Below are 24,833 nucleotides of genomic sequence, written 5' to 3' on the forward strand. Positions count from 1 at the left end.
ACAAAGCGAGCACAAAAAGGGGGCGCATTTATGCGCTTTGAAAGTACGCTGCTCCGCCTGCAGCGTGCAAAATCAGTGCCACGCGCTTTACGCTTTTGTCATCCCTGTTCAAACCGCCAGCAGTGCAATCGTACACTGACGCGTATTCGTACATACCTGCGGCGCCTGCAGCTGCCTTGGTTGCACATGTGTAGTCCTAGCTCACTATATGAGAGCAAAATAAAGGCTGCCAGAAGTTGACGAGCAAATACACACCGTGAAGCTGTTCCCGTGTCCCTCCAAAGACCACTCCTCGCGGAAACAAACTTGGCGCCGACCCGCAACTGCCGTCCTTCGACACCTTTAATTGCTATAGTCGTCCAACCATATTTCCCGCCGTGTAAATTAAGTTAAAAAAATAAAAACCAAATATAGTTTTGTAGTTGTGGCGTCACCTCGTGACAATAATTTAAACTTCCTGTGAGTACTTTAGGCAGCAATTATGGCGAAGTGTAGGGTACACTTCAGTTGTACATAATGTAGGTGTAATTGTTGTTTTCACATTTTTTGAGCTGAAAACAGACTTGGAGGCAAAATTTTGCAACGCGCAGTTTTTTAGATGACGTCATTGCTTAAAGGGCGCCATCATCGCCGAAACAGCTGATTGTTCTCTGAACAAAAGTAATTTTATTTAAAAGACGTAATTATCACTGCACACACTTAATGTAATATCTATATGCGTAGTAAGATCAGTTCAGTACGATCTCGGAGATGACGCCGCTGATACGAAGTTTTGAGAGGCGTCAGTCGTGATAACTGGTTCGATGCTGATACGTCTACCTCGGCGGACCACCGATCTGCGCCTCGTTCGCGCGCTTAGCTGCTGCAGATGACATCATGGAGCAAGTAAGAGTGAAGAAGAAACCTAAAAAGAAACAACATTCTGACCAGCCTCAGGCTTCCACGAGCTCCGCATGCGAGTCCAGCAGTCTAGCAGTGACAAGTGCAAAATTGGACGCCGAAGGTGCAGTAGCTTCGCAATCGTGCGACGAGAAGAGCGTTGTTTACGCGACTCCTCAGCCGTCGGCCACTGGTGATAACTGCGATGAGGCAAGCGGCGCTGCTCCTGAAGGTGTGGATTCATCAGCGTGTATCGATGGCACCGATGCAGTGCTGCCCAGCTACCCCGCAGAGGCCGTTACGGAACAACAGGACGATGGCGAAAGGTGCCCGGAAGAGCTCAACGCCGATCAGGTAACGGAAACAGTCACGCTAGCTGCCCCCAAAGTACCAACTGCTCCAGCAGAAAGTCTCGATAGTCACTACGCTTTCCCAAGTTCTTCTCATGCCGCCACAACAGAGCGTTGCCAGGTTGGTGATACCAAAGCGCCCGCCGCAGTCGCGGTTCGCAGTGACGATGCGCTCAGTCGAAACAGAAGCATTGGCAAGTTGTATCCGGAGCTTTCGGAAATACGCGACAATCGAGAGTCTATGCGCCCGTTCACGGAAGACCAGATACTCATGCTGTACGAAAGCGCCTGGCTGAAGGCGAGAAAAAGCATAGTTGCGGAATTCGTGACCCTCAATGAAGAGCGACACTTGAACCACCACGAGCTCTACAGGCTTCTAGAAAATTACCTGAAGTCCAGGGAGCAACTTGCCTCAACACAGTCTGTTGTGCGCAGCTTACAAGAAGATGTCGCTCAGCAAGAAGCATGCCTGTGGGATATTGTGCCGGATGTTGTTAGTGGAAAAGGGAGGTGCGCCGACAACAAGCGAGTCACTGGCGAGCATTATTTTCAGCGCGCACTGTACAACAATGACGCGGCGTCAGCAATGGCGTCGTCTGCGCAGAAGCTGCTCAAGTTGCTTGGAGAAAAGCACGTCTTGCACATGCACAATGCTCATACACAGCGGGTCCAGATCGATTACTATTTCCAGCTGCTCTTGGATGCTGCTCCTTTCCGGGACATGCCAAAGAATACTCCTGTCAGCAGTGGAACGCAGCCGCAACTTGCGGGCAGTGTTGCTGAACTGAGGACATGCATCAGTGTGCTGTATGTGTTTTTGAGGAAGGCCGTGCAAGATGATGTGTTTGTGAGTGACGTGCAATCGTGGTTGCGCATGCTGGGAAGCCTGCTCTTACGAGTGGCTTCCTTGGCTGATCACTTCTTCCTGCTGAACCATGTGGTGCGGTGTCCACCAGGAATCCACAAGTGGGCCATCAGCCTAGTCCAGATACCAAGCCCCATGCCGTGGCCTGAAAACACCAATTGGCGCCAGGCTACGGTAGGCTGCCAACAGCTGGACTATGCGCTGGCGGCATTGGCCACCATTTTGCTGCCAGTTGAAAGCCGCGCAGAGTACCTTCAACCCCTACAAAGCGCCTTAGAGGCAGCCTCCTGCCACGAGCCATGGGTTGTGCTGGACTCTGATGGTGAGGAAGATGATCCACCTTCAGTGGTCTACTGGAGGGAGAACGACGTTGTGGCTCTGCTGAACCAGGTGCCCTTTGCAGGCATCTTCCAACATCTCCTGTTGGTGGTGTCCGAGGACTACGACGCAGCCAGAACTTCCGAGCAAGGTGTTCTCAAGCTGATTGCAGTGGCTTCGCACTTGGTCTCAATTTTCCATACTGGCCTGAAGACGTTTAACCACTCGCGTTACAAGCAGCTAACCAAGAGAATCAGCCGCTTGATTCGTCACACAGTTCAGTATGTCTCGGACCATTGGAAGAGCTTTCGGCTCACGCAAGGTGCAAATGACACGGCCATTCTGATGCGCCTCCAAATTGAGTATGATCAGTTCTTCCTGCGTGCAGTCAACTGCATATTCTACTCCCAGAGCACAGGCGCGTGGCAGTTCATGGCCGTCCTTCCTTACTCTTGCGTGTCAACAGTTATGCTATGGCAGTTGCTGTGGCTCCTGCACAATAATTACGAAGAAAAGGTGCAGCAGACCCATCTGTCTCCGAGCGAAATCTGTGAACAGTTGCAAGAAAAAGGGCAGAAGCAGAGCTTTGAAGAGAAACTGTGCTCCATGCCTCAGTCAGAGGTGTACTTCTTGCTGACTTCATTTGCTAACATGGCTACCTCCAGAGAAGGGGATGGCCGTGCTTTCACTCATGTGGTGGCCCTGGAAATCTTCCAAATCAGCTACCTGAACCGCAACCTGAGGCAGCTGTTTGCCAAGGAAGGACGTGATCTGCTGTCCTCCCTAGCGCAGAAGGAGCCGTGTGTTGTGTCAGTGCTACTGGACGCTATCGACGACCACATGATGGCACTGGGTGTGATGGCTTGCTACCTGATGCAGTCCATGCCCCTGCACCTGTGGGTTCCCGACAAGCAAGACTTGGACGTCATTTCTCATTTCCTTCTCTATTACCCACTTGACTCGCCCCAGAGCCAGTTGGCTCGACTACTCATCGAGAACCTCAACTACGGCTTCAATGAACAGGGCCAACTTTTTCTGCAACACTGCCTGCACCAACAACTTGCACTTCTGCTCCTCGAAGCCTACAATAAGCTGTGCGTTCCGTTTGAGGCAGCTGGCTATGTCTACAAGCAGGTCCGTTACTTGTCGTATCTGGCAACGGGCACCACTGGTGAGACTTCAACGCCCATGGGCTTTGCTGCCTGGGTATGGACAACCCTCTTCCAACTCAAGCTGCATGCATTTGACAGCAACCACGAATTGCAGCTGCGCCTTGTCATGGATGAAACTCCTCCGCCAGACATTGTACCAGATCTCGAACAGTGCGAGTGGCTCCACCCTCTCCTTCGGGCTAGCAAGGACCTGCGCCCTCCAGCTCTCTTTCTGTCGGTTTCTATCGGGACTATTGGTCACTACCGAGAACAGGTGCTTGGCACTGGCCTGAAGCTCGTATCAACTCTGATACTCAATGAGCAGCATGCAGCAGCCGTGAAATGCATAGGTCATATCTTGCCACTCTTCTATTTGCATCAGGACATGCTTTTAGGCAACCAGCAGTTCCTGGAAGATTTACAGCGCTTAGTTTTGGCAGACAACACGTACCTGGCAGCAGCCAAAAGTCTTGTGGGGTCGGAACAGCAAGGCACTGTGCTGAAGGAGCTTGCTGCTATGATGACCTGCCTTGTTCAGCAAGCCAAGCGCTGGGGCCTCCCATCACTTCCCATCAGGCTTTGGACAGCACTGCTATTCCACCTTCCTGACACCCCCATGCACAGAGCAGCCTACAAGCCCAAGGGCCGGGAAAATGTCATGCACCTTCTTGACGTTGTGGTACAGCTGGCCTACTTTGAGGCAGACTGTCTTGACAGTGTGCTGGCACACTTTACAGAACTGCTCGCCACCTTGCCAGCGCCCACAGCATCACAATCCATGATGAGGTCAGTGTTCTCCTACATGCTTGGAAGCCAAAGTGGCTCTTGGCCAGCGATGGTGCCCTTCCAGTCGGCACCGACGTTCCCATGGTTTTCCCTGGCAGGGATGCTTGCAGAAGCTCAGCTACCAGAAGTGGCCACTGCCTGGAAGTCCTTGCTGTCTGCCATAGCAGATTCACCCCAGGTGTCCATGGAAGTCCTCGTCAAGAAAACCATGCAGGCACCCTTGGATGTCCTACTGCTGTACCGATGGGCTTACCAGGCTCTACAGACTGATGCAGACCATCCCGCCTTGCCCCTTATATGGCAGCAATTTTTTTCCCTCTATCTGCAAAGGTGTCCCAATGGTAATAGTGCAGGCCCTCGTTTCTTTGAGTGCACAAGCTATTTCTCTTTGCTGAAGAAAATGAAACGGCGGCTGAGTGAGTTAGCAGACCATAGCTACCAGCGGTGTGCTAACACGGATGAAGAGGAACCATCAAGAGATCTGCTTGAGAGGTTGTTCAAAATGTACCGCACTTTCAGTCTGTGGCTGGAAGAGCCACGCCTTCAGACTGCCAGCATTGACTTCAGTGCCCTGCCATCTCAGTACTGCCCCGATGCACTGTGTGCCATCATTCAAGGAAACTGCCAGCTCTGGCACGAGCTTGTGTCTCTGGAGGAAGGACAGCGCAAGCTCCAGAGCCTTCAGCAGCTTCCCCAGCGACCGCGTGCCAGCCGCCCCTGCAGAAATCAGCAGCAGCATTGTGAACAAGCCCCCGAAGAACGCATCATCTCTCGGCTCAAGACATATGAAGGCCAGATGCCAGCGCCTTCCATGCCAATGCTTCGACCAGTCATTCCCGCCGTGCCTTGCCTTGCACCACAGGTGCGAGAGTTGGTGTCGGCGCAGCTTAGGGTGCTAGTAGGTGAGGCGAGCACAGTCGTTGGCCGGCTGGACAAACTGACCTGCTTGGATCACATTTGCCGGGAGGAACTGTTACCCATTCTCTATGACAACGCTGCTGCGTTTGTGCACCTGTCCGTGCCCTGTGACTACCGTGAGGAGTGCAAAGGCCCGCTGCACCTGAGGCTGCAGTACTACGAAGCACGAGAGGCCCCCGACATTTCGCACAAGATAGAGAAGAACAGGACCGAGTGGGTCGCCACTCTGACAGAGCTGCAGCGTGCTCCACCACATGCCAGTTGCTGCGCACAAGTGCAGCTGGAGGCCTGCCTCACTCAGCTGGTTCAGCGGCACCGTCAGGCCACCCCAGGCACGAAGGAGGCACTGCAGAAGCTGGGCAGTGAAGTCTTCTTTGATGTGGTCGGGTTTCTGCACAAGGAGATGGTGCAATACCTTCCTACAAGACAGTTTGTGACCCTCTGCTTGGACATGGTGGGAGAAGAGTTTGTGGCCAACAGGGCTGATCAGTGCCTGCCTGTGCTGCAAGCGATTCTCAACGACCCGAGCATGGTAGGCCATGTGGCTCCTTTCTTCAGTCCAGGAGCAGCAAATGAAGAACAGTATGCCCTCATGTACCAGTCCGTAAGCTCCTGCATCATTCCAAGCCTCTACAATGCTGTGTTTGTGATGCTCTCCAAGTTTGATCTCCCTGGCTGGCTGATGAGCCACGAGCCCAGCAAGGCTGTGCGACAGCAGCTGCTAGTGGCCGTGGAGAAGGCACTTTGCAAGTGTGGCATCAGTCCGCAAGCACCCGTGTTGCCGCTGGTCGAGGTATTCCACCTTCATCTCTACAGCTTGCTGCAGTTCCACTTTCCTGAGCACTACGCGTTCGTCCTTGCCATGCTGCTCAGAGGCACAGAATCCTGCTCCATTGCCGTGACCACCTGGGGCGTGTTTCTGCAAGCACTGGGTTACTGCATGCCCGACAAGGTAGTGAAGACTTACGACGAGGAGTATGCAAAACATCAGTGCCTGTTGACATTGGCTGAAGCTGGGGGAAGTATAGACACTACAGCAGACCACTTCACCGCCCTAAGAAAATCTGACGCCTCCACAGCAAAGAGTGGCTTGTATGGTCGAGTGAGGCCGTTTCTTCCAGTGCTACCCCGTTTCTTCAGTGTCATCGCACACTGCTACATTTGGGAAAAGCTCAAAGCTCCTAGTGCCAACTTGCAAGAGGCTGTAAACACTGTGCTGCGGCTCTATGGACCCTGGCTGGAACTAACCGACGGCAAGAGTATGTGCTTGCCGTGGCTCCCTGGAGACGCAAAAGATGCTAGCTGCATGGCAGACTCACTTGTTACTGTACTGGCCTTCTTTCATCACTGCTGCCAAGATGCCTGGAATGTGAATGTCCTGTCTCTTGCTTGGCAGCACTATTTCATCAAGTATGTGTGGACCAACCCGCCAGAATACATTACCACTGCTGTGCAAACTGCATTTGCCACATTGCCTTGGTCACAGTTTTGCCCCTCCACAGATGACATGAGGCTGGCTTGCAAGCTTTTAGAAGCAAAGTACTCTGGCCACTTGGATTTCCTGGTCAATGTGTTTACGCAAGTGCAGTGGAAGGAACGACTGGACGAATCCCTGCAGCTGGCAGCTGAATGTGTAGTGGAGTACCACTCATGTTTTGCTGAACTGGTTGTCAGCCTTGCATGGCACCAAAACATGTCTGCATTTGTGGCCACCACTGTTGGCCCACTGCATGAGCACGAGTGGGGCATGCTGCCTGTGGAACTGGTCAGCCTTGTCCAAAAGAAGCTTGCCTGCAACTGTGATGTGCGCCAGCTTCTGAAAGCAAGCCCCGGAACTGACAAGACAATGCTGGACTTTGTGGCCACCCTGTCGTGCATGTCACCCGGAACCAAGAGAGACCCAAACAAGCAGCTTTCGTTTGTGACCACGCTCGTTGGACTGTATGGCCCGGCCCTGGAAGCTGCCGAAGTTCAGGACGTGACCATGCTCCTGCCGCAGCTGCTCGACCAGTGTCAAATGGTGCAGGGTTCTGTGCCTGTTCTGGGGCGCGCCCTCTCTCTCCTGGACAGTGGCCGCAAGGGCAGCGCGCAAGAGCAGGCACTGCTCGGAGGCCTGCTACCCTGGCTCGACGAACGTCCGGGACATCCAGTCCTGCTGGCTGTGCTGGCAGCAGCCTGCACCAATATCGCGTCAGTGCAACACCTTGTTTGCGTGACGGAAGCCTGCCTCGCTGCGTTTTTCGAAGAAAACACTGCGGCCGACGGTGGCTGGGCGCAGGCGGCAGCCGCTTTCAGGGTTCCCGAGCTGACAGTGGCCGACTTCCGGGAGCAGTGTGCTATGCAGGGTGCGCATCTGACCCAAATGTGCTATCTGATGCACTGTCTGCCGCAGTGCCGCTCTCCTGAAGACGAACGTGCTCTGCTGGACCAGCTGGCCGACTGGGTTTCCCAGGGCCGAGCTGGTGGCGAGTCCGAACCCAAGCTGCTGCTGCTCTGGGCCAAGTTGCTGACCCTGAGCCTCCGTCAGCTTGACTTTGGTGGCAGCCCACAAGTGGTAGCTCGCCTCCTGGGAAACTTCTGCGCGACGTTGGGTGTCCTGGGTGAAGACCGTGACACAGGTGGCTTGCTCGGAGCTCTGGGCATGGGCCGCCGCTCAACGGTTTCTGTGCAGTTCAGGTTCTGCTGCCGTGTCGTGGCTGCTTTTGTGGCTGCGCGGCTCACTGACAATGCAGCTGTGGCCAACCAGATGCTCTCACGACTTCAGGTCCTACAGACCACCAAAGCATACCAGCCCCTGCTGCAAGAGATCCAAGAAGCCCTGAACATTGTGCAAGACACTAGTCTCACTCTTGGAGACAGCCTGCACATGATTCAAACGCTTGTGAATTTTTTCTACTGTGAAAAGGCTTACCTAAGGGTCCTCTTCTTTGGCACTGTGTAATGTTTGCTGGAGCTGACTCGGGGTCGAGTTGTCAGTGGCGATGCGAGGGCGTCTTTTATAATTGTAAAATCCTTTGATTGCAGTGCAGCGGAATGCTCGCAGTAAGAGATTTGTGTGCAATTCTTCGTACCCATTTGTTTAAGTCAGGCCTGGCTTGTCCTTTGTTTGAGGTGTGATAAAATTGACAAAACCTGCAGGAATATTGAAGCAGCAGCTATCGTATAAGAGGAACTCCTCTAAAATTAGCCATCGTCACACACCAGAGGCACCACCATTCTGTTAAGTCAGAATTTGTGTGTTGTCAGTGTTGCTGTGCTATGTTTTTATTTTGCCACAGATCACATGCATATAAGCTTAAACCTTTACTTGTGCGCGAACTGAATTGAGAAAGAGCCTACCATGTGTGCGAAAATAACCGGCACCTAATAATTTACTGTGTCGCATAATGAAATTAAGTGCCTCACGTGCAAGCCTTGCTTTTATAATACAACGCTTTACTTTGTACAACTGAATGTCTTTTACGAAACTATAAAAAGCAACTGGGAGTTGTCTGTTAATGCTGTGTCTAGTGTTTGTATGGAAATTTCACCTCTGTAGCTTTGCTGAGCACAACTGACCAAAAACGCATCCTTGCACTTCTATATATACACTCTCTTCTGGGTGGTTCTCCTCGTACGCATTTTGTTGCCTGCATGTAATTATAGTGGACTAAAGCCTCCAGGTTGGGCATCAACTCGTAGCTTGCTAAGCAGCTGTCAAGACTGCAGATCATTTCGTGCTGGCGGGGTGGTTATGTGAAGGTGTCTGCACAGCGGTCTTCCATTCCCTTGGCCTATGTAAGAAGCAGCACAGCAGTGTGTCACTAATAGAATCCACAGAAAGAAATGTGTTATCTGAATCTAGTGTTTACGCAGCGCCTTATCAGAACAGAGGCACATGCCTGGAGGCATGCCAGTGTCTCTCTTCAGCTCGAGAGCCTCTTCTCGTCCCAAACTCATGAGCGCAGAAAAGGCCACCCCTATGCATGTGTGACGAATATGCCCTGCATGGTCACATTCGATGAGTTCCAAGCTGCCAGGTTGGGTGACATGCTGAGAGCTTGGATGATGCTGGTACTTCCACAGACTTTAGTTTCCAATAGCACATGTGGAATTCTATTAAGTGGCTAAGAATTTATTTCGGTTGGCAAGGTGCAGTCTGTTTAGATCCCGGAATGACCTACTCTAGACTTATAGTGAGGAACTCGTACATCAAATTTGTGGCACAGAGGACATGCTCGTGTTCACGCTTGGTCGTACAGCAAGCGCCTTGGAAGGGTTCACGATATAAGAGTGCTGGGTTGCCATGATGTGAAATATGCCATGTTGCCTCGGCTAGGGAAGCATATCTAGGCATAGCATATGGGCACATAGACCTCGTCCAGAGTCGTGAATAGAGTTGTCCATCCAGTGACACTGGGTAGCCGATGCAAACTGGCGTGTGTGCAAATTGGGCACACAAGGAACGACCAGGAGTGAACTGCACACAACACTGCTCTCAATTCTGTGTTGGGAGCAACACACAAAGCCATTGCTGGTCTTCTACACTGAGGCACAAAAGGCTCGAAAGACTCGATGATTACCACAATCGAATTACTGGTCTACCTGCTTAATGCAGCATGGAAACAACCTGTACACATTACCGCCACAGTGCAGCAATATCCAATTTGGATGCCTGGCCTCACTTGTGTTTAAATAAATGACAAGTGATAGCTGACACATTAAAATATTTTAGACAGATACCCTCAAGTTCTTGACAAAACCGGCTCAGCCAAATTTGTTAACTGCATTATAAGGCTGGCGTGTATTGACCACTGTGCCACATAAGGCACCCAAGGAAGAAAGCCATCCCTGACACCAACTTGAAATCCACTTAGCATGGATGGTTATACTGGTTTCAACGCAACACAATGCCAACAGTAAGACCTAAGGGGACTCTTAAAAATTAATGTCTCGATGATTGATAGCAAAAAAAAGTTAGCAGAAATAATGAGGGGAGGGAGAGATGGGACAATAAAATGGAAATAATGGGAGGGCCAGTTTTAAATCCCATGCAGCTCTTATTAGGCCTGCAGGCTTGTTCTGAGTGAGTTTTTCATCTGTTGTGCCCCTCGAGCTTGACTTCACATACTTAATACTGTGTCTAATCTTACTTGGACTGTTCTGGCCTCTATTTTAGGACCTCCACAGTTGCACTCAACACAACCAAGAACATGGCAGCGGCAGCCAGCACATGTCTAGTATTTTATGACCTTAACATTCACTGCAACAGGCAACACTACACAGAAGTGGATATTGAAAGGAACCCTTGCCTTTAGTTGGCCTCTCTGCTTAATTCACAGTAAGCAAGTACTGCTTTTAAATGATGCACTGAATACACCTTGGTACACTTCAGGTCGTACTGAACCAAGTGGCCCAGCTTAAGACCAGAACAGGGCCCTGAGGCACTGCAATGGACAGCACATTAAGTGACACAAACGAATGTAGCCAAATCTGCTGAAAAGCAGCAAATACGAGACTACAGCAAGCCTGGCCGCCTTCTCAGTACTGTGACACTGAATGGAGCTCATTTTTAGCACCCACAGTAAAAATTCTATAGCTTGATCTGCTTAAAAATTATGACCAGGTAGCTTTAAATATTTCTGCACAAGCATACTGCCACACATAAATACATTTGCTTTTACATGTTGTAAATGTAAAAATGGTACATCTTGACTTATCGGGAAGCATTAATTCTTTGCTCAGCCTCAGCTACCGAAGGCATCTGCTAGTCTATGTTTTGAATTGTGACAGTCTCTATCGCATTGATACTTAAAAACTTGATTACTTTGCTAGGGTAATGCAGAGAAAAGGGTTGATCACATTTTGCGAATAAGGAACAAATTAAGAACAACTTTAGTGACTGCATTAAATGTTGAGCACTTCAGAGATCTTTATTGCTGTTTAAAATGTGTACACAAAGAAACATGAAAATGTGTACAACAAATAAACAAAAACAGACAACAAGGAACAAATTAGGAAGAATTTGACTCTCTCAAGTGCTAAGAACCTCTGTTATCAATACATAAATTTTAATATGTGTACACAAACTTTAGTGTACAGTGAAATAAATAAAAATGTACAACTATAAATGAACAAAAATGCGCAACAAGGAACTAATCGGGAACGATTTTCAGTGACTAGCTTATATGCTGAACAAAATTTATTGCGTGATTTTCAATGCAGTTTAAAAAGTGCCCACAAACTTTAGTGTACAATGCGATAAATATAAATGAACGAATGTGTATGATAATAGGAACAATTTCAGTGCTCAGCACATTGTGATACAAATTATAAGAACAATCAGTGCTGAGCACATTGTGACCTTTGATGTAGTTAAAATGTGTTAAGATGTGGACACACACTTTAATATGCAATATAAGAAACAAAAGTGTACAATGCAAGAAACAAAAATGCACAACAAGGAACAATGTCAATGACTAGCTCATATGCTGCCCACTTAGCTGTGAGTGCAGTTCAAAATACATGTACAAATCTTAGTGTACAACAGAACAAACAAAAATAGCAAAGCTTTATGCATAAAAATAAACAAAAATGCACAGCACAATCAGCTGTCAAAGAACTGAGGACAGCTTAAACATGGCTGAATCATACGAGCCCGGGCTCTTCCTGCCTGGACAGCATGGGGCTGACCTGGAGCCTCATGTGGCCCGGTACCAGTGGATCCAGTATGTGTGGGTTGCGGAGACTGCTGCCAATAGACTGTTGCCGAAAGACAGCAGGCACCCCTGCAGGAGGAGCCGAGGCAGGCACTTCAACTACAGCAGAGGACAGATCCTCAGCAGCAGCAACAGCAAGACAGCACTTTCAGTGAAGTCATTAGCTGATCGCTATATTTTCCATATTTCCATATTTTCTTTAGGTAGCTACAGAGATAAACACACACCCGCCTGTAAGATAAAACAATTTAAAACGAAATTTTTTTACAAAGAACTTTGCTTTCCCTTTGCAAGTAGTAGGTATGTCTGCAAAACTTGGCATTAGAGACACGACGATGACTGCCCACTGCCGAGGGCATTACGACATTAACTGAGGGGAACAGGTTTTCTTAAAACTGTATATTTTAAAGCGCTAAAGTCCTCTTAAACTGTATATTTTAAAGCGCTAAAGTCCTCTTAAAATTAAAACTATCAATAAAATGCAACTGGTGATATCTATAGTGCTGATACCATATCATATATCAACCATATCATGCCAGCTGCCACATTGCTGATGAAGGTGCCGCTGTCAGCATGAAAAAGAATGGAGGCAGCCTGTTTTTTCAACACACTTTAAAAGAGAATGAAAAAACAGTATTAAACCACACAAAGCAGATGCAAGAAAAAAAAAATTAAGGCACCTCAACTTTCTTCTAACAAAAATAGCCCGCTGTGTTCCACTTAGCCTTATCATAAACTGTATACCTGCTCCAGGCGAAGCAGCCCAGCAGCCAGCAGACTGCAAAGTTTAACACACCAAGGTGTCACCATCTGGTCTGGCCTTAATTTCTTTGTTACCGCAAAATAGCACTGTTACCTGTTTGCCACATTACACGCGTCCCACCCAGGTCCATTTCTGCAATGACCGTTAACATTAAACGTGCAACCATTTAACACGTCATACATGGACCATGACCAGGGAACATGCCAGGCCATCTGTATCATCTCAAGCTAAGGCGATCAATCATGGTCAGTTCAAACCCAGCAAGCACCATCAAAACAGCAGTGCAAAAGGTTGAGTCAGTGTTCACCTTCACTGGGAAGCCTGTCCCCTGTAGAGATGATGGCAGCACGTCATGACCTGTTCCAATGCAAAAACCAGTAGGAAAGTTCAGCTGGCCAGCGGCTCTTTTGGAATCCGGGAAGCCTTTTGAATGCCTCGATGATTGCACCACGAAGCGGTGAACCTGCATGAGTGACAGTGGGTCAATACATGCTGCAGTGAAGGGCACGTCAATGTAGGGCAATCTAAGTGAAATCTGGCCTGGCATGAAAATTAATGTCGCAGCTGGAGTTCCAGCCAGTCAGTTGTAGGTACATCTCTTGCGAAAGCAAATCTGGTGCGAGACAACCCACTTGTGAGGATCCTAACTGATATCAACTTGTTTATAGAAAATTCCCAGCTGGGATCAGTGGGAACCAATTGGTTCCATTTCGTCCCAAATGGGAATTGTTCCATGAACCAGATGGGACCAGTTAGGATATTCACCCGAAAAGATATTAACAGCAAAAAAACTTTCTTGAGACTAGCAAGGCAAGGGAACAAGAGTGCTGCCTCCTGCTGCTGTCATTGCACTGAAACAAGTGAGCCCTGCCACCAAATGTAAGTGGTGCTCAACGATCGAAGTCAACCCTAACTTTGCGGATTGCCACTGACCGACCTCTAACAAAAGCATGTGCCAAACTCACCACAATGAGCCAGGCAGTCGGCCATTTGCTCCAGCAGGGGATCAAGCCCCTTCGGAAACTTCTTAGACTCTTCCCAAAGGGGTCCTGCAACATATGGAACAGCAAACTGTGGTGCATACGGTGTCATTTGGCCCTTGCCAAATGCCATGCTCCCTTCTAGGATGCTGCACACAACAGGCCTCCGAATAGCAGTGCATGAACCTGTGTGTGAGTGGCAGATGGATTCAACATGCAATGTCAAATGCAATGAATACAAGGCATCACAAGCACTGGCAAAAAAAAAAAAAAAAACATCCACCCACTCTCACCTTCTAGCAGGCATAGCTACTGCGAGTGGTAAAACCACCATACAAGCGAAAAAAAAATTGGAGGGCGCTTAAGCTTCACCTTTCAGAGTGGAATGCGACAACATGTTGCAGCACTGCCAGGGAGTCCATGGAACGCCATTGCCCGTTCGGCGCGACGCCTTGCCAGTTAGACAGGTTACTCTGCTACGTACAGTGAAACGGACGCGCGGAGCGGCAAACCACACAGAAGCGCTGCCAGGTGCCTTGCTAAAACGCACGGGACTCAAGTTGCAGTCGTAGTTCGTCGGCACACAGTTCTCGACAAACCTGATGCCACAAGCGCCAGCATAGCTTCTGCGCTGAACGAACGGCCAGCAAGCCGCAAGCTTCGTGATGAACACGCTTTGGATGTGCGCTGTGTTGTTCGCCGCTCACCGCATGATTCCTGTGTGCCGCCCCACTGCACCTGAACGAAACGATTGGGAGGGGCTGCCGTCGCGCGCTAACTGTTGGGGCAGTGGCTTACATGGTGAGGAGGAGGAGGAGAGAGAGGAGGAAATTTTCGCTCAGAGCCAACGCCTCCGAAGCCGACGACACCGGCTTTTCTGCGACACGGGGCCCTTTTCTGCGACACGGGGCCCTTAACGGCGTTAAAACTGACAGCACACCTGGCAGTAGTACCAGCACCAAATTCCACGTCTGTGCTGTGCACAGTGAACTGTTTGTAGCACCAGAACTCTGGCAGAATGAAAAGCTTCACAATTCACTGTGCTGATGAGCACGAGATACAGCTACATCAAAAACCAACAGCACTGGGTATGAGTTACAAAGTTTATATTGTTACGTGGTCCAGGAGGGAACGACGCGAGAACGCCCGGGCACAGCACACAGGTCAAGAGCACAGGGCGGCCCGCACAGAGCACCAGGCACAGAGCACAGAATCCCAGAGCACGCGCGCCTCCGAGAGACTTCATTCATCTCTTCTTCTATCCGTTGCATGGCCCCCGGTAGCAAAAAACACCGTCTCGGCGGAAATTAGGGCGGAGCAAGGGATTGCGACACATAGGGCTTGAGGCGAGAGACGTGGACAACGTCACTCTGAGATGCACCGGAGGTGGTCTCCGGAAAGGCCGGGGCAATCTCGTAGGTGACGGCGGTGACCTGGCGGAGCACACGGTATGGGCCAACATAGCGGGACATTAGTTTTTCGCAAAGCCCGACACGGCGTGTGGGCGACCAAAGCAAGACGAGGGCTCCAGGGGAAAAAGTTACCATGCGATGGCGGCGGTCGTAGTAGTCCTGCTGTGAGGCCTGCGAGGCTTGTAGGCGGGAGCGAGCCAGCTGGCGGGCGTGGTCGGCGCGGGCAATAGCGTCGTGGGCATATTCAGATGGCGGGGAAGGAGATGTCGGAAGCAGCGTGTCCAAAGGTAATTGGGGTTCACGACCGTACAACAGATAGAACAGGGAGTAACCGGCAGTGTCATGACGAGAAGAATTGTAGGCGAAGGTCACGTATGGAAGGGCAATTGGTCCGGGGAAACATACATTGCGAGCATATCCGTGAGAGTGCGGTTGAGGCGCTCTGTAAGACCGTTGGTTTGGGGATGATAGGCGGTGGTCAGCTTATGTTTTGTTGAGCAGGAACGGAGAATGTCGTCGACAACTTTAGAGAGAAAGCAACGGCCGCGGTCGGTGAGAAGTTGGCGGGGTGCACCATGACGGAGGATAAGGTCGTAGAGGAGAAAATCGGCCACGTCGGTAGCAGTACTGGTGGGGAGGGCCCGCGTGATGGCATAGCGAGTAGCATAATCTGTCGCAACGGCAATCCATTTGTTTCCGGAGGTGGACTCCGGAAACGGGCCCAAAAGATCCAAGCCAACACGATAGAATGGCTCAGGGGGCACATCAACAGGCTGGAGCAAACCTGCGGAGAGCATGGCGGGACGTTTCCGGCGTTGGCACTGGTTGCAGGCACGAACATAGCGGCGGACGGACTGGTAGATAGAGTCGGGACCAAAAGAAGCGACGACGCACGCGAGAGACCCAGATGTCCAGCAGATGTCCAGCACCCCCGTGCCGTCGACGACATGACCCAAGATGGCGAGTTGACGGCGCGCGAAACGGCACTTAGACGAGTTGAGCTGCAGGCCAGCATGACAAAAGAGGGAAAGGATCTGAGAAAGGTCAGTGAGGTGAGAGGAAAACGAGGGCGAAAAGACAATGACGTCATCGAGATAGCACAGGCAGGTGGACCCCTTAAAGCCTTGCAAAAGAGCATCCATCATGCGTTCAAATGTGGCTGGTGCGTTGCATAATCCGAGAGGCATAACTTTAAATTGATAAAGGCCATCAGGAGTCACAAAAGCGGTTTTCTCACGGTCCTGTTCATCTACAGCAATTTGCCAGTAGCCGGAGCGAAGATCTATGGAGCGTAAATTGCTGGGCTAGTTGGTTCATAATGTTGTCAGGATGGAACCAGCGGAACACAGACGCAGGACAAGAAAAGGAGGTACACACACCACACCGCTGGACTTGCAACTGATTTATTTCGAAGAAAACCACCACATTTAAAGGATTCCCTGCGCAAGCGCACACTCTGGATGAAGGGAACAACTGTATTAAGATAAAAGAAAGTTATATTCTTTATCCGTGATAAAAACCGAGGGATCGCTGACACACTTTTCCTTGTTTTTCCTTGTTTTTGAAATTCTTGAAGCGTTTCTAATCAGGAAAAACAAGGAAAAGTGTGTCAGCGATCCCTCGGTTTTTATCACGGATAAAGAATATAACTTTCTTTTATCTTAATACAGTTGTTCCCTTCATCCAGAGTGTGCGCTTGCGCAGGGAATCCTTTAAATGTGGCGGTTTTCTTCGAAATAAATCAGTTGCAAGTCCAGCGGTGTGGTGTGTGTACCTCCTTTTCTTGTCCTGCGTCTGTGTTCCGCTGGTTCCATCCTGAGAAGATCTATGGACGAGAAAAATTTGGCACCATGGAGGCAGTCAAGCGCGTCATCGATACGCGGCAGGGGGTACACGTCCTTTTTAGTATTCAGGTGGCGATAATCAATGCAAAAACGCCATGAGTCATCCTTTTTCCTGACAAGGACGACGGGTGAGGCCCAGGGACTGTGTGAGGGTTCGATAATGTTTTTTTCTAGCATTTTAGTAACTTCCGCATTGATTACTTGACGCTCGGCGTGAGAGACCCGGTAAGGGCGGCGACGGATGGGAGGGGCATCGCCTGTTTCAATGCGGTGCCTGACGGCGAGAGTTTGACCCAGCGCGGTGTTGTTCACGTCAAAAATATCCGAAAAAGATTCGAGAAGGGCACGAAGCTTGGCAGTTTGATCAGGATGGAGGTCGGTAGCCATCATGGTTGTGAAGGTGTCGGTCGACAGAAGAGACTGCCGGCGCGGTGCGGCGGTTTCTGGAACTGGGGTAGCGGGCAACGTAGCCACGTGGCAAGGAGCGAGAGGGGATAGCGTAGCGACGCAGATGCCGGAAGTTGAGGAAAGGCAGAGAGAGGGCGTTGGCTTGGATGGTGGCAATGGTATGAGGTAGGGCAACGTTACGGGTCAGGAGGAGGTCAAGATTGGGAGTAACGAGATAGTCGCCATCGGGAACTGGGCGAGATGGGGTCAATGGAACAAAAGAGGCGGTTCGGGATGACAGGCGAGCATATGCGGTACTGAACAGTCGCAGTGATACATCAAGTGGGTCTGAATCCAGCGTTGGAAGGGCGAGGTGTAGAACACCCTCCGAGCAGTCAATGAGGGCGGAATGGTCAGTCAAAAAATCTAAGCCGAGGATAAGGTCATGAACACAGGTGGTCAGCATGGTGAACTGAACTGGTATACTCTGGCCGGCAATAGTAACGCGCGCGGTACACATACCGTCCACAGCAGGCATGCCACCATCCGCGACACACACACGGGACGTTGCAGGTGTGAGGACTTTGCGGAGGCGACGGCGGAGGGCAGCACTCATCACTGATACATGAGCACCGGTGTCAATCAGGGCGCGCACAGGAACACGGTCGATAGTGACGTTCAGAAGATTAGGTCGAGTGGTCGAGAGAGGATTTGTAGTCCGGGTCGTTGATGCAGCGTCACCTCCGGGAGCTGCATCACTTAGTTTTCCAATTGGGAGCGGCTGCGAGAAGGCGACAGGGGGGAACGAGAGCGGCGGCCCTGCGGGGACGGAGAACGGGAGAATCAGCGTGGAGGGGGTACGGCTGGTGCAGACGGTTCAGACGGGGCGCGGGTCGAGAAGTTGTGGGATGAGGCGGGACTGTAGAAGGAGGGGAAGACGTTGCGGGGCGTTGAAGACCATGGACTGCGGCAATGACGGGCGATGTGGCCAATGCGAGAGCACCGGAAGCAAATGGGACGGTCGTCCGCCGTGCGCCAGTCATTGGGATTGCGGGAACGGGGCAGAGAATAATAGGTGCGACGAAAAGCACAGGGAGGGGGCTGGGGGGTGTCCGGGCTTCTGATGGCGTACACTGCCGGAGCGAGGTTCAGATGAGCGAGTTCCTGCCGCACGACGGCCTGAATCAGCGACACAGCGGGCAGGGTTGTATCAGGGACGGAGGGTGGGGAAATCACAGGTGCAAGGGCCTCCAGTTCACGTCGGACGATCCGGGTGACTGAATCGGTGACGGCAGGGGCGTCCGAGGGCTTGCGGGATGGTGATCGGTGGTCCTCACAGGAAGATGTCGCGGCCGTGTTGGGAAGGCTTTTCTCGACGGCGAAATGCGGCGGCCTTTGACTTGCTCAAATCGACGGCACTCGTTTATGATGGAGTCAATTGAGGTACAGTCTTTGCAAACAAGCAAGTGGAACGCATCGTTGGCAATGCCTTTGAGCACGTGGCCCACTTTATTGGTCTCACTCATTGCGGCGTCGACCTTGTGACAAAGCGCCAAGATGTCCTGAATGTAGGCCACGTAGCTCTCGGCAGAAGATTGTGCTCGAGTAGCCAGCTGTTTCTTGGCGGCGAGCTGGCGGTCATCAGGTCAACCGAATAGCGTCTTCAACTTTTCCTTAAAGGTGTCCCAACTTGTTAGCTCTTCCTCGTGGGTCTCGTACCATACGCGCGCCGTGCCATTGAGGTAAAAGATGACGTTCGCGAGCATTAGCGTAGGGTCCGACCTGTTGTAGTTGCTGACACGCTCGTAGATGTTAATCCAGTCTTCGACGTCCGAGCCATCTGTGCCGGAAAACGTGCCGGGGTCGCGAGGAGGAGCCATGATGACGAAAGGAGTGGTGGTAATGGGGGTAGTGGGGCTCCTTGACCGGCCGGGTGGAGCCATGGTGGTAGTCCCGGCCTGACGAGTACTACGAAGCTGCGTGGTGGGCGCAGCGTAAAATCCGCACCTCCACCAAAGATATTACGTGGTCCAGGCGGGAACGACGCGAGAACGCCCGGGCACAGCACACAGGTCAAGAGCACAGGGCGGCCCGCACAGAGCACCAGGCACAGAGCACAGAATCCCAGAGTACGCGCGCCTCCGAGAGACTTCATTCATCTCTTCTTCTATCCGTTGCAATATTAACATCACATGCACAAGCACGTGCTAAATGAACCTGTAATCAAAGTGCACTTGCAGGAGGCTTAACCAGCAGCAAGACTATCTGCCGAAGCCACTGCAGGGAGGTCCGTCGAACAAGTCAAGCAGGCCGCAACATGTTTGCTAATGTGATGGGGACATGTTTGATATTAAAAATCCTTCATGGACTGTTATACAGTATTGTGCATTTTTATTGTGAGTATTTTAAAAACCTTTCTCACCTCAACCGCTAGCTCGTTTGCGGTGAAACTGCACATAGAGCTTGCGTATTATGGTAACTTTTGTATCATAGCAAGTTTTACAACGGTACTTACTTAGCTGAGCTGTGCATGATGTGAAAACGTAATCGTTTGCGTCGAGATCGGCGAACCGAAACCTGCAAACGGTGTTTTTTCGCTGGGGCGGCAGTGGTGCCATCTGGTTTCTGCTGTCACCCTTTGATTCTTTTGGAGTGTCACGAAAGCAAATGATATGAGCTGAAATGGATAAAGTCACTCGGCAGAAAAGGAGATCAAACAATATTTTTTGAAAGGTAAAGCCTCGTTAAATCAATTGTTCTGATATTTTTTCCGCTCAGTTAGCCGAAAATCTTGAAGCGCTTCAGTTGAAGCAGACGAAATGGCCGGAATGGCATATTCAAAGGACCCGCGCTTCTTGCAACGTTCGCCTCGGCGGCTTGTCGTGACGCTTTCCACTACAGAAAACAGACGATGCCACTGCCGCCCCTCAGTGAAAAACGGCGCTTCCGGGTTAAGGTTCACCGATCTCAACGCAGATGATTAAGTTTTCGCATCATGCATGGCTCAACTAAGTAAGTACCATTGTAAAACTACGATACAAATGTTACCATAAAGCGCAAGCTCTGTGTGCAGTTTCACCGCAAACGAGCTAGTAGTTGAGGTGAGAAAATTTCCGAAAGTATTCACGATAAAAATGCACAAAACTGTATACCATTGGAAAACATCTCATCATGCACCTATTTTCACAACAAACTTACAGGAATGTCCACTCAAAATTATACCTATCTCAGCAGTGCCGCACGCACAATCATGCTGTTGCATCACATGCAATAGTATCAGCACCGACTTAAGGCGCTTTCGAAAAGAGGGTAAGTTACCATGGTAGAGCAAGCAATCTCAATGCAAGTTCACTGCTCGTGGAACAAATTGTGACACGCCATTCAGCGCCCAAGTTCAGTACGAGTAATAAGGTCGGGACATGAAAAGAATACATTGATATACATAATGTTGCAATCGAACAATACAAAGCAGCACAGCGGAGAATCCGCTAAGGTGCAGTATAATTTAAGTATGCCTTGTTTCAGACCCAAAAACTGGCAAACTTGGCGCAGTCAACAGCAGCACACATTCAAGAAGAGGGAGCAGAAATGTATAGTGAGGCAAGCAAGATTAGAGCCAACATATAGGTGACATATCCTGCACTAGTCAACTTGTTAATTTTGGCTCTTGCTCTTCAAGACCTGTTGCCAAATTTGTGATGCACTATCTTTAAAGTTAAAAACGGGTCCCTTTCATGTTATGAACCTATGCTTTTTTTTTCATGTATTCTGTTTTCTGACCATATTTGTATGAGTTTAAATAGCTAATTTCTCACACAAGTGAACATATTCTGCAATTCTGAGCAGACTCACTGTTTTTCTATTGTACAGCATGGGCCCAAGCCTAGCTGAGAAGGCTAAGGGTAAAAATAATTACAGCTTTTCAATTTATTTTCATGCAAAAGCCTTACTAGCACCATTGGACAAAATTCCAACGGTGACTGTCGTTGTTGAGGCCAAGAGACGGTCCCAGAATGATGGTGTCGCAACAGCTATCGTCTAGCCACCAAAGCGGCGAATGTGACAACAGCATGCACAACAGATACCAGGAGCAGCCACCCCCTCGACCCCTCATCGCTTCCTAAGCACCACCTGCTCGTACGGCATAACTGGCGGACCTCCTTGTGGCGCCAGTTTCCCGGCTTGCATATAAAAATTGTGATGCAACTGTTTGTTTTTAAGCATTCTGGGCGATGTCATACGATTTCCCGTTGCACATGGCACACATATGCTAGTCAAGTTTGAGGCTAGCTTGCGAGAGGTATTCCAACATACTTAGCTTGGTGTCAGAGATGGTCTATGGTTCTCAATCCATCAAAGCGCAAAATTATGTCCATCTGCCGCCAATCTAACCCTTCTAAAACGTTCGATTACAAGATTAGTGGAGTTTCATTAGAGAACATTTCATCTTATAATTAACTCGGTGTTCACACCACTAACAACTTATCCTGGCGCATGCACATCAAACATGCAAACCGTGCCCTTGGTTACATACGTAGAAACTTCTCTCAGGCTCCATCCCATTTGAAGTTACTTTTATATCAAACACTAATACGGCCAAAGCTAGAATACGCATCATCGATATGGGACCCTGCACAACTCACCTTAATCGATGCTATAGAATCTGTTCAGAATCAATCAGCTCGCTTCATCCTTTCCAATTATTCTCACACGGCTAGTGTTTCTTTAATGAAATCTAAACTTGGTCTGACTAATCTCGCAGTTCGTAGAAATATTTCACGCCTCAGTTTTTTCCACAGTATTTTCTTTCATAATGAGACATTAAAACAGGAATTCTTTTCTTCTATACCATCAACGTATCATCACGTGTTGATCATCCATATAAAGTTGCCATCCCAACCTGTAAAACGAATGTGCTTTTTAATTCTTTCTTACCGAAGACTAGCACTGAGTAAAATCACTTTCCACCCCATATCGCATGCATTGAAGACGCGTCATCCTTCAAGCCACTTATCACCAAGTATGTCATCGAAAAAGCATCGGCATAATGATTTTTGCTTTTCTTTTGCCTGTACTTTTTATATGTATTTTTTCTTTTTTCACCAACCCCTCTATAACGCCCTGCGGCCCTGAGGCTGTTGTAATAAATAAATAAATAAACACTACTTAAGATCTCATGATGCACCTCCAATTGTGTGCCTTCCTCGACATTTTTATCAAAGTTGCGATTCAGCAGTTCATCATTGAGCTCCCGGTGGTGTCATATGATTTCTCATTGCATATAGCATACATCTCTTAGTCAAGCTGCAGGCTAGGTCGCGAGACGAATTCTAACTGACTACATAAGTACTTTAATGGTGTGGTGGTTAACGACTTTCGTTTCACAATTGTGATGCAACTGTTTGCCGTACAGTATTCCGGCTGGTGTCACACAATTTTTCGTTGCACATAGCATACAGCTGCTAGTCAAGTTGGAGGCAAGCTGGTGACAGGGGTTCTAACCAATAACATATAAGCTTCGAATGAGACATTCATGCTTTTGCTTTCACAGCATGTAAGCAATATTAAGTGCCCTCTGTATTATTTTTGGTGCTAGAATATAGGATAAAATTGATTTTATTCAGTTTAATTTGACCTCGCAATCAACATTAGACACACTACTGGCCTCTGACATCACATGGTCTTCAATATATTGTGACAATATAATCAAACTGAAACTTTTAAGTAGAAGAAAAAAAATGCGGCAACTTTAGGGCCCCAATACTGTTTGGCTTATTAAAGTCCGATACAACTTAAATTTGTAGTGAAGCTCGGTCCGATGATTGCCAAACACTGTTCTTCCATGACAAGAAAGTAAAATAGTTTGTCATCAAAGCTCTTTCTTGTTAACCAAAACAAAAAGCTAGCCACAAGACGAAATATAAGCTCAAGAATTTTGACGACTCTAGCTTGTTTGGTATATGTAGTCAAACATTAAAAAGCTGATTTCATCTGGTATTGTGACTGGTCAGCAGAGTAATACGGATGGACTGCCGCAGACCATGGTCCACTGTTACGAACTCCCATTTCTTATAAGTTGTATATCCCACTTTATTTGGTACTTCATAATCTGTTGCGTATTGCACTAACTCTAAGAGCAATCTCGTGTAAAGCACGTTTGCAACATTGAAAAATGGGGAAGCCGGAGACATAATGGAAGCCTTCATCATGCTGACAAGGAAAGAGGCGGAATACAACAGCAGAGCCCTGTCTATTGCTCTGACCAAGAAAAAATTCTCCTATCTGAACTCAAGATGCCAAGTGAACAAAGAACACGTTCTCAACCCTTGAGCCCCCGTCATGTTTGCAGTCTGTTTTTGTCCCTCTTTTAAAGCAATCTTGTTAATGGTCCTGTTCAGCAGCGACCCCAGAGTCACGTGACCTTGCGATGTCACCACAACCTGTCCACTGTGGCAGGCGACAGATTACTGGTTGCGAGAAGTTGCTCAGGAAGAGCAGCGTTGGTCTCGTAAGCATCCCACCGGTACAGCCACCTGCCGGGGCTGTGGCGCATTGCTTAACCGCCGCACAACTGTGCCAGGAGTGGTATGAGAACTCCCCGCAATCTATGAATGTAAAGCAGAGAATGAATGACTAATTCTGCATATACAGGCATGCAGGCGTCCGGCGCGGCGGCTCAGTGATTATGATGCTTTGCTGCTGACCCGAAAGACGCGGGTTCAATGCCGGCCGCGGCGGTCGAATTTCGATGGAGGCGAAATTTTAGAGGCGCGTGTACTGTGCGATGTCAGTGCATGTCAAAGAACCCGAGGTGGTCGAAATTTCCAGAGCCGTTCACTATGGCATCGCATCCCTCGTAGACTGAGTCGCTTTGGGACGTTAAGCCCCCATAAACTAACAGGCATGTAGACAAAACCTCGGTGACAGAAAAGGAGTACTTGAGCGGGAGAGATCTCTGATGCTATCATAGTGTACTCAAGTGTTATGTGATGGTGCAAGAAAGAACAGTGTCCATGTCAGCAAATTATAAGCAAAGAAGACCTCAGGCTGCTGAAGGGACCTATTAACACTATTTCATCATACCTTGAGCCGGAGCTCAAATGTCCCCTCAAGTTTTCACCGAGTAAGCTGTATAAGCAATAAAATATTTGCTAGCGTACTCTGATTTAGAAGAGATAAACTCACCCAGCAATCTGATAAGGCAAGTAGCATGCTGCTGAGCAAGTGGCAGCTGCAGCTGGGACAGCAGCGACTGCAGCCGTGGAAGAAGCTGTTTTCTCAGCACCCATGGCAGAATAGAATTGGGCGACCGCCGGCAGATCTCTTCCAAGGCCTTGCGAAGCTCCAGGCAGGTGTCTGGCCCCAAAAAACAATGGTCACATGCTTGGAACCACAATTCCATGACTAACAATCACGGCCATGCAAGTACTGTTGCGTGTGTATGTACTCCCCCACAGATCGAAAACGGCACGTTCACCATTT

At 49.4% G+C, this 24,833-nt stretch overlaps 2 protein-coding genes across 2 annotated transcripts in view; one reads left to right on the forward strand and one right to left on the reverse strand.

Moving 5' to 3' along the window:
* The first annotated feature begins 612 nt into the window (after positions 1-612).
* On the forward strand, positions 613-8,765 carry LOC144107554 (ectopic P granules protein 5 homolog). The gene has a single exon (XM_077640622.1). It carries the CDS (start codon positions 877-879, stop codon positions 8,206-8,208), a length of 7,332 nt encoding a protein of 2,443 aa, XP_077496748.1. The 5' UTR covers positions 613-876; the 3' UTR covers positions 8,209-8,765.
* Positions 8,766-11,725: 2,960 nt separating this feature from the next.
* Positions 11,726-24,833, reverse strand: part of LOC144108076 (uncharacterized) — a 50,796-nt gene continuing 37,688 nt past the window's right edge. Inside the window, exons 9-12 of the mRNA XM_077641357.1 lie at positions 24,537-24,707; positions 13,694-13,777; positions 13,036-13,191; positions 11,726-12,034 (exon numbers count right to left, since the gene is read on the reverse strand). Coding sequence (XP_077497483.1) covers positions 13,079-13,191; positions 13,694-13,777; positions 24,537-24,707 — 368 coding nt within the window. The 3' untranslated portion in view covers positions 11,726-12,034; positions 13,036-13,078. The remainder of the gene's footprint in view (positions 12,035-13,035; positions 13,192-13,693; positions 13,778-24,536; positions 24,708-24,833) is intronic.

Source organism: Amblyomma americanum, chromosome 10 (assembly GCF_052857255.1).
Source record: "Amblyomma americanum isolate KBUSLIRL-KWMA chromosome 10, ASM5285725v1, whole genome shotgun sequence".
Taxonomy (NCBI): domain Eukaryota; kingdom Metazoa; phylum Arthropoda; class Arachnida; order Ixodida; family Ixodidae; genus Amblyomma; species Amblyomma americanum.